The sequence below is a fragment of the Dipodomys merriami genome, unplaced genomic scaffold (assembly GCF_024711535.1).
Source record: "Dipodomys merriami isolate MVZ:Mamm:240054 unplaced genomic scaffold, mDipMer1.0.p SCAF_90, whole genome shotgun sequence".
NCBI lineage: Eukaryota > Metazoa > Chordata > Mammalia > Rodentia > Heteromyidae > Dipodomys > Dipodomys merriami.
The window spans coordinates 730,544-743,153 of NW_027206513.1; the positions used below are offsets into that span (position 1 = coordinate 730,544).

Consider the following 12,610-nt stretch of genomic DNA (forward strand, 5'->3'; position numbering starts at 1 on the left):
GATGAAATACAAATGGCACCTCAAGAAATTACTCTGCCCACCAGCTTTGCATTTGGACTCCAGCACTGAAGCTTCTTGTGAAGTGGTCCCCAGGGCTTGTTGAGTACATCTGTTTCTTCCTGACTCCTCAGGCTCAGTGACATCATGCTGGCACTTCATGGTTTCAGGGCGTTTCCTCCCCGGGAGCTAGCATCCATGTTCACCAGCATATCCCTGGCCAGGCAGGAGCTATGGCCAGTAGCAGCAGCACTTGAGAGATGAGACAAAGCCAACCAGAGCCCCTTCTCCTTTGTCAAGTTTATTTTATTAAAATATATAGGACTGAAGACTTGGTGGGCACTGAGACAAGAACCACCCTCCCAGGCCATGTCCATAGGAGACACTTCTGCCATGCAGACATGCGGCTGGCCTGTGTCCCAGCATGGGGGACAGACCCCCTCCTGTTGAATGTGTAGCCACAAGGCCAAAGGGGGCGGGGGACAGGGGAAAAGTGGTGGTCTTCTCCCATGGCCTTGGCCCTTTGCAAGCACAGCAACCCCTGCTGTAAGGTCTGAGCTGAGGATGGTGAGAGGGAGCGGGGTTCTGAGACTCTCCCTCAGACCCTGAATCATGGAAAACTGGGGCACTCCACAGCTGGGGAGAAGGATCCCCTAGTCAGACTGAAGATGGGGTGTCAGTGCAAGTCTGAGTAGGGAGGCCCACCTGTATGGAGTCCACAAAGCTCCCACAGCCCTGGCCATTCTGCCTTTCCTCTGAAGATCCTGCTCTTGTTGGGCCAGCCTTGTGTGGAGGCCCTAGGACTCCTGGAACCAGGCCTAAGTGGAGACTGGGCTGTGTGATGGAATGTATCATGTGGGAATGTTCCTGGGGAGGCCTGTGCTGCCTGGGCCTGGCCAGGGCTCCTTCTCAGGAAGGCCAGGACAGGTGGGAACAGGAGCTCTCTCCTCTGCAGAGTTCTGTTGACCTGCCACCCAGCTCCAGGCCCCCAGCTCTCACTGTTGGTTCTGAGTGGACATGGGCCACCATTCACAGGGCAGACCCTAGTCCAGTAGAATGCCTTGGTTTGTGCTTTTGAAGGTTGGTGAACTGGGCTGGAATGGCCTTCAAGACCCCACTGCCCTGAGGTACAGGTCCCCTAAGCTTCCTCCTCAAGGCCACCGTATTAGGGCTGCCGGGACCCAAGCCTCAGCCAGAAGTGTCTTGCCCTGGTAAAGCCGAATTCTTGGTTCCCCTCCTGGGCGCCATGCTTCTGGGGCGCTTGTGCTTTTTATACAGGTTGGAGTGAGGATGCTCACAGAACTTCAGGGTGGGAGCTTGTTCAAGCCACTGTGCTAAGGGACACAGGTGGCAACGAAGAGGAGAGGGAAGCCCCTTTTTAAGCCCCTCCCAGCATGGCCTCCTGGCTGCCAGTCCCTAAGCCACAAGACTTCCTCCCAAGACCTAGGGAGGATAGCCTGGTGCTGGCAGAGGGGGGCAGCTCCACCCCTGCCCTCCATGCAGCCAGGACTGGAGCTGGCAAACTATCACTTCAATTTCCCACAGATTCTCCAGGACACTCAACCCTTGTCCTGGGATGGAGTGAGGATGGACTGGTAACTCTTCATCCCCCATGCTTGCCATAGTGTGGGGCCTGGCACAGTCCCCAGTTTAACTCTAGGTTTAAACTCTAGGTTTATGGAACAACTGGGTCTCAGGTCTTCCAGGGGGCAGGAGGCTCTGCCTCCATCTCTTCCTCCTAGTTAGAGCCCCTATTGAGCTTTTCTGAGGGCATCGGTTGGAGGGCAGGGAGTGGACTGGTTCCCTATGTCGGGGGAAAGGAGAAGGGACTCTCCTACAAGAGGGGCCTGTGCAGTGGAAGCCATGCCTCCTGGGCTCTTGAGCCGCATCATTCTAGGTCACATCCAGCAACTGACAGATGGGCTGCCCACACCAGGGGCAGCTTTGTCCGACTGGCCTGTGTCTTCCACCACCCCTCTGCCAGCCCAGAGGAAGTGTGTGTGTGTGTGTGTGTGTGTGTGTGTGTGTGTGTGTGTGTGTGTGTGTGTGTGTGTGTGTGTGTGTGTGTGTGTGTGTGTGTGTGTGTGTGTGTGTGTGTGTGTGTGTGTGTGTGTGTGTGTGTGTGGGAGCAAACTGCTCATTTTTTTTTTGCAAATATATTAGAAAAATGTTTCTATGGAGGCTGAGGTTTCTTGGGGCTGGAGTGGCAATTAGCCATCACCCAGTGTCCCTCTCCCACATGTCCTAGATGACATTTTCAAACAGCTGCATGGAGCTCATGATATTTTCATCCTGTGTGGAGAGAGGGAGGAGAGGCCTGGTTAGAAAACACTTGGTGGCCAGGGAAGGCTGGTCCCCAAATTTCATTCTACTTGAGCAGATTCCTGTATGGGACTGGGTCTTGCTGGAGGAATGAGGTGACGGTGGAAGCATTGGTCCCCAGTCACCATGCTGACAAGGCACAGCCTGCCTGTCTTTAAGCCTGAGGACTGACCCAAAGCCCAGACCTTCTTAGTGGCATGCCCAGTTAGGCCAGGGGCAACTGAAAGGCCACCTGGGAGTGAGGCAGGGGAAGGGAGGAAGGATAGGGAGGGGGTAGATCTGGGAGAAGGGCCTGCAGCAATGCTAGGGAAGTTCTGGGTGCCTTGGCCCCAGCATGGCCCTTGGAAGGTCATGGGGCTGCTCACCCTTGGATAGGAGATGCCTGTGCAGGGGAGGGTGGGAGAGATGGGCTGGTAGGAATGGGCAGGGGGTATGTGGGTAAGAAATAAGAGGAGATGAACCTGCAGGAGAGTGAACACAGAGCTTAGAAATTCTTCTGACTCACCTGCCCAGGAGATAGAGAGGAGCCTAGGACAGCTAATGGCTTACTCCTAGGGGCAGGACCAGATGGGTGTCTATGAGGGCTCCACATTCAACCTCCTGATGTCACCTACCTTCTGACAGGTCTCCAGAAACTCATCAATGGTCACAACCCCATCCTGGTTCCGGTCCATTTTCTGTAACCCAAGCCATACGCAAGCTAAATGCGTTGTGGACTCACAGGGGTGTACCCTCCAGGGTTAAACCAACCATCTTCTAGTGGTGGACCCACGGAGGTTGGACTCTGTAGGGCTGGAACCTCCAGTGGTGAACCTCCAGGGGAGGTCTCTGACCTCTTCCTCAGGATGCTGTGGTGAGTGGGTGATGGACTTCTTCCAGTCCAACTAACTTTGGATAAGCAAAATTCCATTCCCCACTCCCTACCAAAGCCACCTCCTGCCCTACAGCTGACCTCCAACTCTGCCCCATTCAGTGCTTTCCTGATGGTCTATCGGGACTTATATTCCCAGGACTCATCTCTATGCTTGCTTGACCCCCTCATTTCATGGAGAAGTAGCCAGGGCAGATGGAATGATCACCAAGACACAGAATGGCTGCAGATCTAGAGCCCCCATTAAGTGAGAGCCAGAGTCTTCAGGCTCCCAGTCTTTCAGGCTTGCAAGGACACAAAGAAAGGCGATCCACATACCACTCATCCCCTAGACCTGTTTCCAGTAGGAAGTGGGAAAGTCTTGTCTGAAAGAGGGCATTACCTGCCTGGAAATGACAAGCCTGGAAAGCTCCACCTGTCTTAGATGGAGGTCAGTGGGGCAGGGTCTGGGTTTTAAGTCACTCCTCAGATTCTGAACACTAACTAGGGTAAGGCACCAAGTTGCCCCTCCTTATGGGAAGAGAGCAGGTGGCCCCCAAAGCAAGTGCTCCTTCCTCTGCTGGGGTCCCCTCATCCAACACTGATGCGGCTCACTCACCTGGAAAAACCTCTCCACGTGCTCCAGAGGGGCATCTTCTCGTAGGATGGGGTATGTGTGGCGACCCATCATGTCGTAGATGGACTTCATGATGGCCAGCATCTCCTGGGCGGGGAGACAGAACAGGAAATGGAGGGCAGCCTGAGCAGAACACTGGGCTTTGAGGGCCCAGTGTTTGGAGGGGGCTGCCTCACCGGTCCAGGAGCCAACTCCAGGGCAAAGGGGGGCCATGGCATCTGAGGAGAGACAAGCTGGCTCCTCTGGTGTCACCAGCACCATCTTCTGACTCTCCTTGAGAAGTTGGAGATAGATTGTTATTTACCAGCTTCCTAAATTTATAATCACAGCAAGGATTTCAGATTAAAAAAAAAATCTTTGGGCCAAACAAACAAAACCCATCTGTGGGTCTCTGTAGTGAGGGTCTGTTGCATCTCCTGCCACACTATCGTTTCTCATGGGAGGGGCCAAACCTGGACCCTCTAGCTTTTCTGCTGTCTCTATAGGCAAGAACTTTTGGAACTGGACCAAGATGTGTGGTGGTGGCCGCACCCAAGGCCCCACCCTTTGCCCAGGTGTTCAGGACCCCAAGTCCTAGAGGGGAGGAGTCCTCACGGGTTTCTGTGCCCCAAGGTTAAGCAGGTAGCTGCCAGGGCAGGGATACAGTAGAGAAGGGGTAGGGCATGGAGTGGCAGGCAAGCCAGTGACCCACCACCCTGGTACCTCTTTGGTAATGTAGCCATCCTTGTTAATGTCATAGAGGTTGAAGGCCCACTTGAGTTTCTCATGGACTGTTCCTCGAAGCAGGATGGAGAGCCCAACCACGAAGTCCTACAGTGGAAAGGGATGGTGAAGAGTGACAAGCCAATGCCCAGGTTCCATTTCCACTGATGTGGTATCAGTGAGCACTGGGAGCACACAGGTGCACCCACATATCTGAGCGCAGGAACCATGTAGGAACTGAGACTGAGCTCAAGTAAAGCACTTCCGTGTTTGAAGTCTTGGACTTATTGTCTACATTGCTGTGGACAGAGAAGAACTGGGGTGCTCTTGAATTCAGGGCCTTGTGCTTCCTAGGCAGGCACTCTATCTCATGAGCCATGCCCCAGCCCTTTGGCTTTAGTTTTTCAGATAGCATCTTGTGCTTTTGCTAAGGCTGGCTTTGGTCAGTAATCCTTCTAACTCCACCTCCAGAGCAAATGGGATTACAAGTGTGTACAACCACACCCCATACTTTGGAGAGCTTTTAAAATAGTGTACTTTACTCTCGGTTCCCCAGCATCTGCATGTTGAAGGTGCTTAAAAACTTCCAGCTTAATAAAGTAAACTAAAGGTGTTCAATTCCTGAGTGTTATCTGTGGGCTGACCTCACCTATGGGATGTGGCAGATGATATATTACTTAGGTGATAGGTTATGCCTATTCAAGTGATCTCCATGCACAAATTTTTTGTTATAGTAATTGGTGGGAAGTAAGTTTTTCTCACACCTTCTGGAAGGTTTGATAGTTAGGCCTTCCCTTCCCCATTAGGTTCTTGGGCTACTTTGAAAGCAAGGGGTAGCCATCTGTAGAGGGACAGGGCCAAGCCACAAAGGACTCAGTACCTATTGAACTATTAGATTTTTCTAGATATGAGAAAGCCTGCGTCATGAGAGAAAATGACCAAGGGAAACAGAAAAGCAATTTGGAAGAATAAAAAGTTATTCTAGGAGAGAAAAAGAAAACTTAACAGAAACTATTAAATTCAGAGTTTAGAAATCCCTTCAAACAAGAACAGGAGGCTATTAAAAAAGAGGAACAGGGCCTGGAGGTGTAGCTCAAGTGGTAGAGCTCCTACCTAACAAGCACAAGGCCCTGAGTTCAATACCATCCAGTACCACTAAAAAAAGCAGGTGAGGTCTCTCACAAAGTAGAATAAGAAGCTAAAGAGCTGATAAGTAGGAAAGGGCACACTGAGAAGCACATTCCAGAAGGGCCAACATGAGACAGGAGTCCCAGAACCAGAGAAAAGGCAGAAAAACACGTCAGAGAAACCAGGATTTCCTAGAACAAAAGGTTAAGAGCCCCCCTACCACACCAGGCCAGGGTGTACATGGGGTGCTCAGCAGAGACCTGAGAAGGTAACTCAGCATGCAAGCAGGCATAGAAGGTGACTGCCTTGGAAGGGGATGAGACATGCCCTTGGAGGACAGCACTCATTGGTAGCCAGGTATACCCTGCTGGACCAATGATAGGAGAAGCAGCTCACTGTGGGTGGGGGTTAGGGATGGTACAGAGAAGTGGCTACACTCACCAGACACTCACTGTCCTCAATTTTCAAATGAGCAGCTCAGCCAATGCCACTTCTAACCCGGACATATTGAGTACTGAGAAGGCATCAACATCAAAAGATCGTTTGGAAAGTGTGGAGGGCTCAGGAAGGTACTCCTTCAGCCAGAAGGCTTCAGCACTCATCTCAGCTTCTGACAGAGCCTGCTCCTTCAAAGACCTACACTTTGAATGACCACTAGACTCCTCCCTCTGCAGAAGTGATGAGCATAGGAGAGAGGAAAAGGATGACCATGACGTTGCAGACCGCTGGCTGTACAAAGGGGTCCTGCCAAATCTGTCTGATCATCTTTCCCCTTCTCTTTTGTGCTCACTGGTATTTTCCACATGCTAGGACATTGGTATTACAGATGTAATAAAAAGCCTAACACTGTGCTCACTAAGCAATGGTCCTTCCAGTCCAGAGGGAGGGGGCTGTGGTCACAGAGCAGGGCCGGGACCTCCGGCTGCCTGCGCCCATCCAGTATGTCAGTGTGTGGCAAGCACAGTGTAAAAATAAACCTGGCTATGTTATTGATGAGTTATTATTACACCCAGCTGGTGCAGCCAGGGCCCTTCTGAGCCAGTTGCCTGCTCGGCTGCTTTCCTGTCCACTGCCCTTGGCCCTGGAAGCTGATCTGGGCACTGATCGATCAGACCGGGCTCTCAGTGAGGTTTTCCTCTCTGAAGAGGTTTCAGCTTTTTGCCTGCAGCTATTTTTAGGGGCCTGGGCTCCACAGATGGAGCCGCTCTGAAATGATCCCATGTGGCCAGGCCTGGGAGTTGCGTAGGCAAGGCCTTCCTGGGGAAAGCTGTCTGGTGTGGTGGGGAAGGGCTCTGGTCTCCTTCCCAACCTTGAGAAGGAAGGGGCTTCACTCAGAATCCAGCTGGGATGACTGTCCCAATTGTTCAAGTTGCTTTCTGGATGTTTCTGGCCCATTCGTTCATTCATTCATTCACTAAAAGTACATTGTGACTTGAAGTCCCACTATGAGCAATCCAGATCTCTGGAATACACTCTGACCCCTTTAAAATGGCAAATTAAAAAATATAAATTTATAGCCTGGCACCGATGGCTCATGTCTGTAATCCTCACTGCTCAGGAGGCTGATACTTAAGGATCTTGATTCGAAGCCAGCCTACTCAGTCAAGTCTGGAAGACTCTTATCTCCAATTAACCAGCAAACAAACAAACAAACAAACAAAAGACAAAAAACAACCAACCCAAAAGTTGGGGATTGGCTCAAGTGGTGGAGTGCTAGCCTTGAGCCAGTAAGCTGAGCAAGAACGTGAGGTGGCTCCAGTGTCAGCACTCTCCCCCCACCCCCGCCCTCTCTTTATATATAATAAAATACAAATTCATGTTGGATCACATTAGTATGCATTCATAGTTCCCTTGGATGATAGAGCTGGACTCAAACTTCTGGAATAGAAAAGAAGGCTGAGAATACAGTGGACACAAAATCCTGACCCAGCCAAGCAACTAGCTTAGCAGCCCACCCTTTCCCACTGAGAGGTTAGATCATTCCCCCATCTCAGCAGCACTGAGGGGGTGGCAGCAGGGAAGGAGATCATTTTGCAGGCCATAGGGGCAGGCATGTGGGACCTACCTCGAAGTGGATGGCCCCGTTCCCATCAGCATCAAAGGCATTGAAGAGGAAGTGTGCGTAGGTGGTGGCATCTGAGGGCAGCAAGGTAAGGCTGGGGTTGGGGGTGCTGCCTCGTGGGAGGTCATCCCCCGCCTCAGGCAGCCCCCCACCGGGGGCTCCAGCTTCACCCTGGGTAACAGGCTCTATTCTAATGAGACAGAGGCAGTAGTGGGCTTCCAGAAGTGGGGGGCAGGAAGGGAACAGAGTAGCAGTAGGGTCTGCTCAAATGAAGGGGGTACGGTAGGGCGGCCTGGCCTTGGACTCACCTCCCTGAGGGAAGAACTGTGAGTAAATGAGTTTGAAGGTGTCTTCATCCACCAGGCCTGTGGGACACTCCTGCAGCGGGAAGCCACCTGACTCAGTGACCTCAGTCACCATGTTCCTCCCCGCCCCCAGCTCCGCCCCTGACTCTACAGCCTGGCTTCTCCTCTGCCCTTTCTGCAGGACACCCACTGCCTGTGGTACCTCTGGGAACCACTGATCAGGAAGCCCGGGTGGGGGTCGGGGAGAGACAGGGGGTGGACAAGACTGTGGTGGCTGGCCACGTCACGCACATTCTACAGAGACAGGAGGGGGTGGCCTTCACATGGGCCTTCCCCATCCCCACCCCCACCCCAAACAGCTTTTGCAGAAAACAAGAGTCCTATAAAAGGCCTCTAGGGTCCTCACTGTGCTCTGGAGAAGTTTCTAGAAGACTCCCTGGCGCATGATCCTTCCTGTTTGGAGTCAGGTAGGGCTGGATCTCCAGGGCCTCTCCTGGAGACACAGGAAACACTCACATTCTTGAAGCCTCGGTAGAGAGACTGAAGCTCCTTCTTGGTGAACTTGGTTTGTGCCTGCAGCTGGTCTAGGCCTTCTGGCTGATGGCGCACTGTGGACAGTTCCAGCTCACTGTCACTGCTGTCTGGAGGGAGACACAGACCCAGAAGGGAGTGATTAATGGACAGATGCCAGGACATGGGCTGAAGGTGGGGGTGGGAGAACTCTTGGATGACCTCCATTGATAGCCTCACATGATGTGCACTGCACAAATGAAGGGGCCATGACTGACAGGCATGCTCACGAGTCATTGCTCCTGGCTATTCTGCTTCCCTCCTCCCAGACAGATTAGGTCTTCCCCACTCGCTTCTCTCAGGGCGTGCTTACCCCATCAGTTGGGAGTAGGAGCTAGTCTTGTTCTACAGAGTCACTGAGTAAGGAAAGGCAGGAGGAAAAAGACAACACAACAGGCCCAACTGACCCTAAAGCTTCATCCATCTCATCATCCACGCAGCCCTCCCTGACTTCACCCAGAATAGGAAGGGGACCCTTCTTGTCTTGTTTCAACCTCCCGCACAGCTGCACAGCCACATCTGGTGCAGGAATATATTCCATTTGGGTAGGTCGGACTTTCAGAGCCCACAGGGCAGGGTCCAGACCTTTCTTTTTTTTGGGGGGGGGTCCAGTCGTGGGGCCTGAACTCTGGGCCTGGGCGCTGTCCCTCAGCTCTTCAGCTCAAGGCTAGCGCTCTACCACTTGAGCCACAGCACCACTTCCGGCTTTTTTCTTTTTGCTTATGTGGTGCTGAGGAATCGAACCCAGGGCCTCAGGCATGCAAGGCAAGCGCTCTACCACTGAGCCACCTTCCCAGCCCCGTGGGTCCAGACCTTTCTAAGAACAACACACAAAAACCTGAGTTATGGCTATCTTTGGAGCAAGGTGGGATTTCAGGTGATTTTTCCTACTTTGGAAATATTTAAAAAAACATCTTTGACTCTCTTTGGTATGGCACGTTATCATGTTTACAGGGCAAAATAAAGCTGTAGAGAAGGGAACATTGAATACCTACCCTTTGGTGGAAGCAGAATTATTTCTCTTTCTCTCCTTTATATTCCAGTACTGGGGCTTGAACTCAGGGCCTAGGCACTGTCCTTTAGCTTTATCACTCAAAGATGGTGCTCTACTACTTGAACCACAGACCCATTTCCAGTTTTTTTGCTAGTTAGAGTTAAGTCTGTTAGATTTGTCTGCCTGAGCTGGCTTCAAACGTCAATCATTAGCTCTCAGCCTCCTAAGTAGCTAGGATTACAGGTGTGAGCCACCGGCACTGGGCAGCATGCTTCTATTGGAGACTGTTGCTCCTACTGACACAGGATGCACAAACCTTAGTACAGTGCCACCAGCCTCCTCCTGGACCATCAGAATAGTGAGATGCATAGATATGCATCTCTATGCAGATAGAGATGCATAGATATGCATAAGTGCATATCTATGCCCTCTCCTGCCTCTCCCTCTGCAGGGATGGGGATCCTAATGCCATTGCACCTTTGTGATCCTCTCCTAAGAATATCCTCCTCTGGTCTCCCTATGTGTGAATGCCAGGCAGCAAAGTTTATTGGACTCCATCTCTAAGTGACCAGCAAAAAGCCTAGCTGGGACATGACTGAAGTGGTAGAGCTCCAGTCGTGAGCAAGAAAGAGAGCTGGAGGCACCAAGTTGCCCCAAGACTGGCAAAACCAAACACAGAGATAGGGGGGAGGAAGAGAGAGAGGGGGGAGGAAGAGAAAAAGAAGAGAGGAGAGGAGAGAGGAGGGGAGGTACACCTGCCCAGCTAACTGCACATGATGTAGACATTAGCTTTTCTCCTTCTCTATGAACTATCTCTGCCCTGTGGAGAGCAAATCTCTCCACCCAGGCATGCTCTCACCTACTCAAGCACATGGCTCTAGCAATCTATCCCATTTTTCTCATCACATCCTTTCCCTCTTCTGTGGCCCAGTCCCATCATTGCATAGATGTACTGTTAAATCTAGCAATCCCTTAGTCAAATAAAAGTATGGGCAAGCCCCATGGCCAGCAATTCTACTCTGGGTAATTTCTGTAGAGATTCTCCAGCTAAGGGAATCTGTACAAGTATGCTCACAGCAGCAGTATTTTAGGGATAGAGAGCTGGAGGCAACTCACAGTAGGTAGGAAAAATACAAAGGAAGTCCACTGCAGAGAACCACACAGTGGGTTAGATGTGCAACCCAAAGGCAGAGTTTCAGATGCATGAATAAACAAAATTGTTATGTGCTATTTACACAAAAGATATCCTTATCCAGTGCCAATGGTTCACGTTTGTCATCCTAGCTACTCAGGAGGCTGATATCTGAGGATCATGGTAGAAGCCAGCCTAGGCAAGAAAGTCTGTGAGATTCTTACCTCCAATTAACCGCAAAAAGCGGCTCAGGTGGTAGAGAGCTAACTATGAGTGAAAAAGACAAGTGAGAACAAGTGGTCCTGAGTTCAAGCTCCAATACTGGCACAAGTGCTTTGCACATGGCAAAGCTTGCGTGTACATGCGCACACACACACACACACACACACACACACACACACACACACTACACCCAAAGCAAAAAAATTTAGAACACACACACACACACACACACACACACACACACACACACACACACACACACACACACTACACCCAAAGCAAAAAAATTTAGAACTAAATGGAGAATCTGAGAAATCACAACAACGACTGGAGAGTTCAGTGTTCTTTTTCAATGACACAAGAAAACCTATAAAAGATTTAGAAACCACTATAAAACAATTTGATCTAATTAATATTTATAGAACATTATAAAACAACTGTAGAATACACTTTTTTTTCCCCAAAAGCACATTCTGTGGTTACCAAGATTTATCAGATGCTGGAGCACAAAACAGACTCTGACCATAAGGATAAGAAGTTAAAATTCAAAACAAGAATTTGAATAGTTAGAAAAATCCCAAATATCTGAAAACTAAACAATATACTTCTAATAACCTATATGTCAGGGGAGAAAAATTGATTAAGTGAATTTGAATTGACAGTGAAAATGCAGCTTATCTTAATTTCCTGGGCGAAGGCAAAGCTGTGTTTACAGAAACTATATAGCTTTAAATCCCTTTATTAGAAAAGAAAATAGAGGGCTGGGCATGTGGCTTAGTGTTAGAGTGCTTGTCTAGCATGCATGAAGCACTGGGTTTGATACCTCAGTATTGTATAAACCGAAAAAGCCAGAAGTGGACTGGCAAAAAAGGAAAGAAAATAAATGGTTTGGGATATGGCATAGTGGTAGAGTGCTTGCCTAGGTTTGATTCCTTGCTACTATGTAAGTAAAATAAAATTAAATAAATAAAAATTTTAAAAAAGGAAACAGATGTAAAACCAATTATATAAACTTTAGATAACCTTTTTAGAATCTAGAAAAAAAGCAAGCTAAATTCAAAGTAAATAGAAGAAGCTAGGTGTGGTAGTCTATGCCTATAATCTGGTCATTTGGGAGAATGGAGGTTTGAGGCTAGCCTAGGTATATGCAAGACCCCATTCTCAATCAACAGCTGAGTACACTGAGGATGATGAGGGCCTGTCATCTCAGTTATGTGGAAATCTGAGGTTGGGAGTAATGAGGTTCTAGGCCACCTTGGGCACAAAAGTTCATGATAGTTTGTCTCCATTGTGGCCCATTTCTGTCATCCCAGTGATAACACAAAGCCTGGAGTGTGTCCAGGTTCTTGCTTGGGCAGGAAGTGAGACCCTACCTAAAAAATAACTAGTACATAAAAGGGCTTGAGACATCGCTCAGTGGTAGAGTCCCTGCCCAGAAAGCATGAGGCTATGACTATCAAAAAGCAAAACAATCAGGAGTACAAGAAATAGTCAAAAGAAGAATACAGTTTGATGAAAAAGAAAACAAACAGAAAAATCGATGAAGTCATTAAGAAATTAAGTAGATAAGCTATAGACTCAGAAAGCATGTGTCAGCACATGTACCTGACAAATGACTCATCTTAGAATATGTAAAGAACTTCTACAAACCAAGAGGAAGACCAGTAACTAAGGATAAGCAAAGATACA

The 12,610-nt window shown here is 49.6% G+C and overlaps 1 protein-coding gene across 2 annotated transcripts in view; it reads right to left on the minus strand.

The window, feature by feature from the left end:
- Positions 1-291: 291 nt before the first annotated feature.
- Positions 292-12,610, minus strand: part of Kcnip3 (potassium voltage-gated channel interacting protein 3) — an 87,490-nt gene continuing 75,171 nt past the window's right edge. For both annotated transcript variants that reach the window (XM_070013363.1, XM_070013364.1), the window contains 7 exons: positions 8,520-8,644; positions 8,007-8,076; positions 7,702-7,772; positions 4,509-4,616; positions 3,789-3,893; positions 2,934-2,996; positions 292-2,289 (listed from right to left, as the gene is read on the minus strand). In XM_070013363.1, coding sequence (XP_069869464.1) covers positions 2,242-2,289; positions 2,934-2,996; positions 3,789-3,893; positions 4,509-4,616; positions 7,702-7,772; positions 8,007-8,076; positions 8,520-8,644 — 590 coding nt within the window. In that variant the 3' untranslated portion in view covers positions 292-2,241. The remainder of the gene's footprint in view (positions 2,290-2,933; positions 2,997-3,788; positions 3,894-4,508; positions 4,617-7,701; positions 7,773-8,006; positions 8,077-8,519; positions 8,645-12,610) is intronic.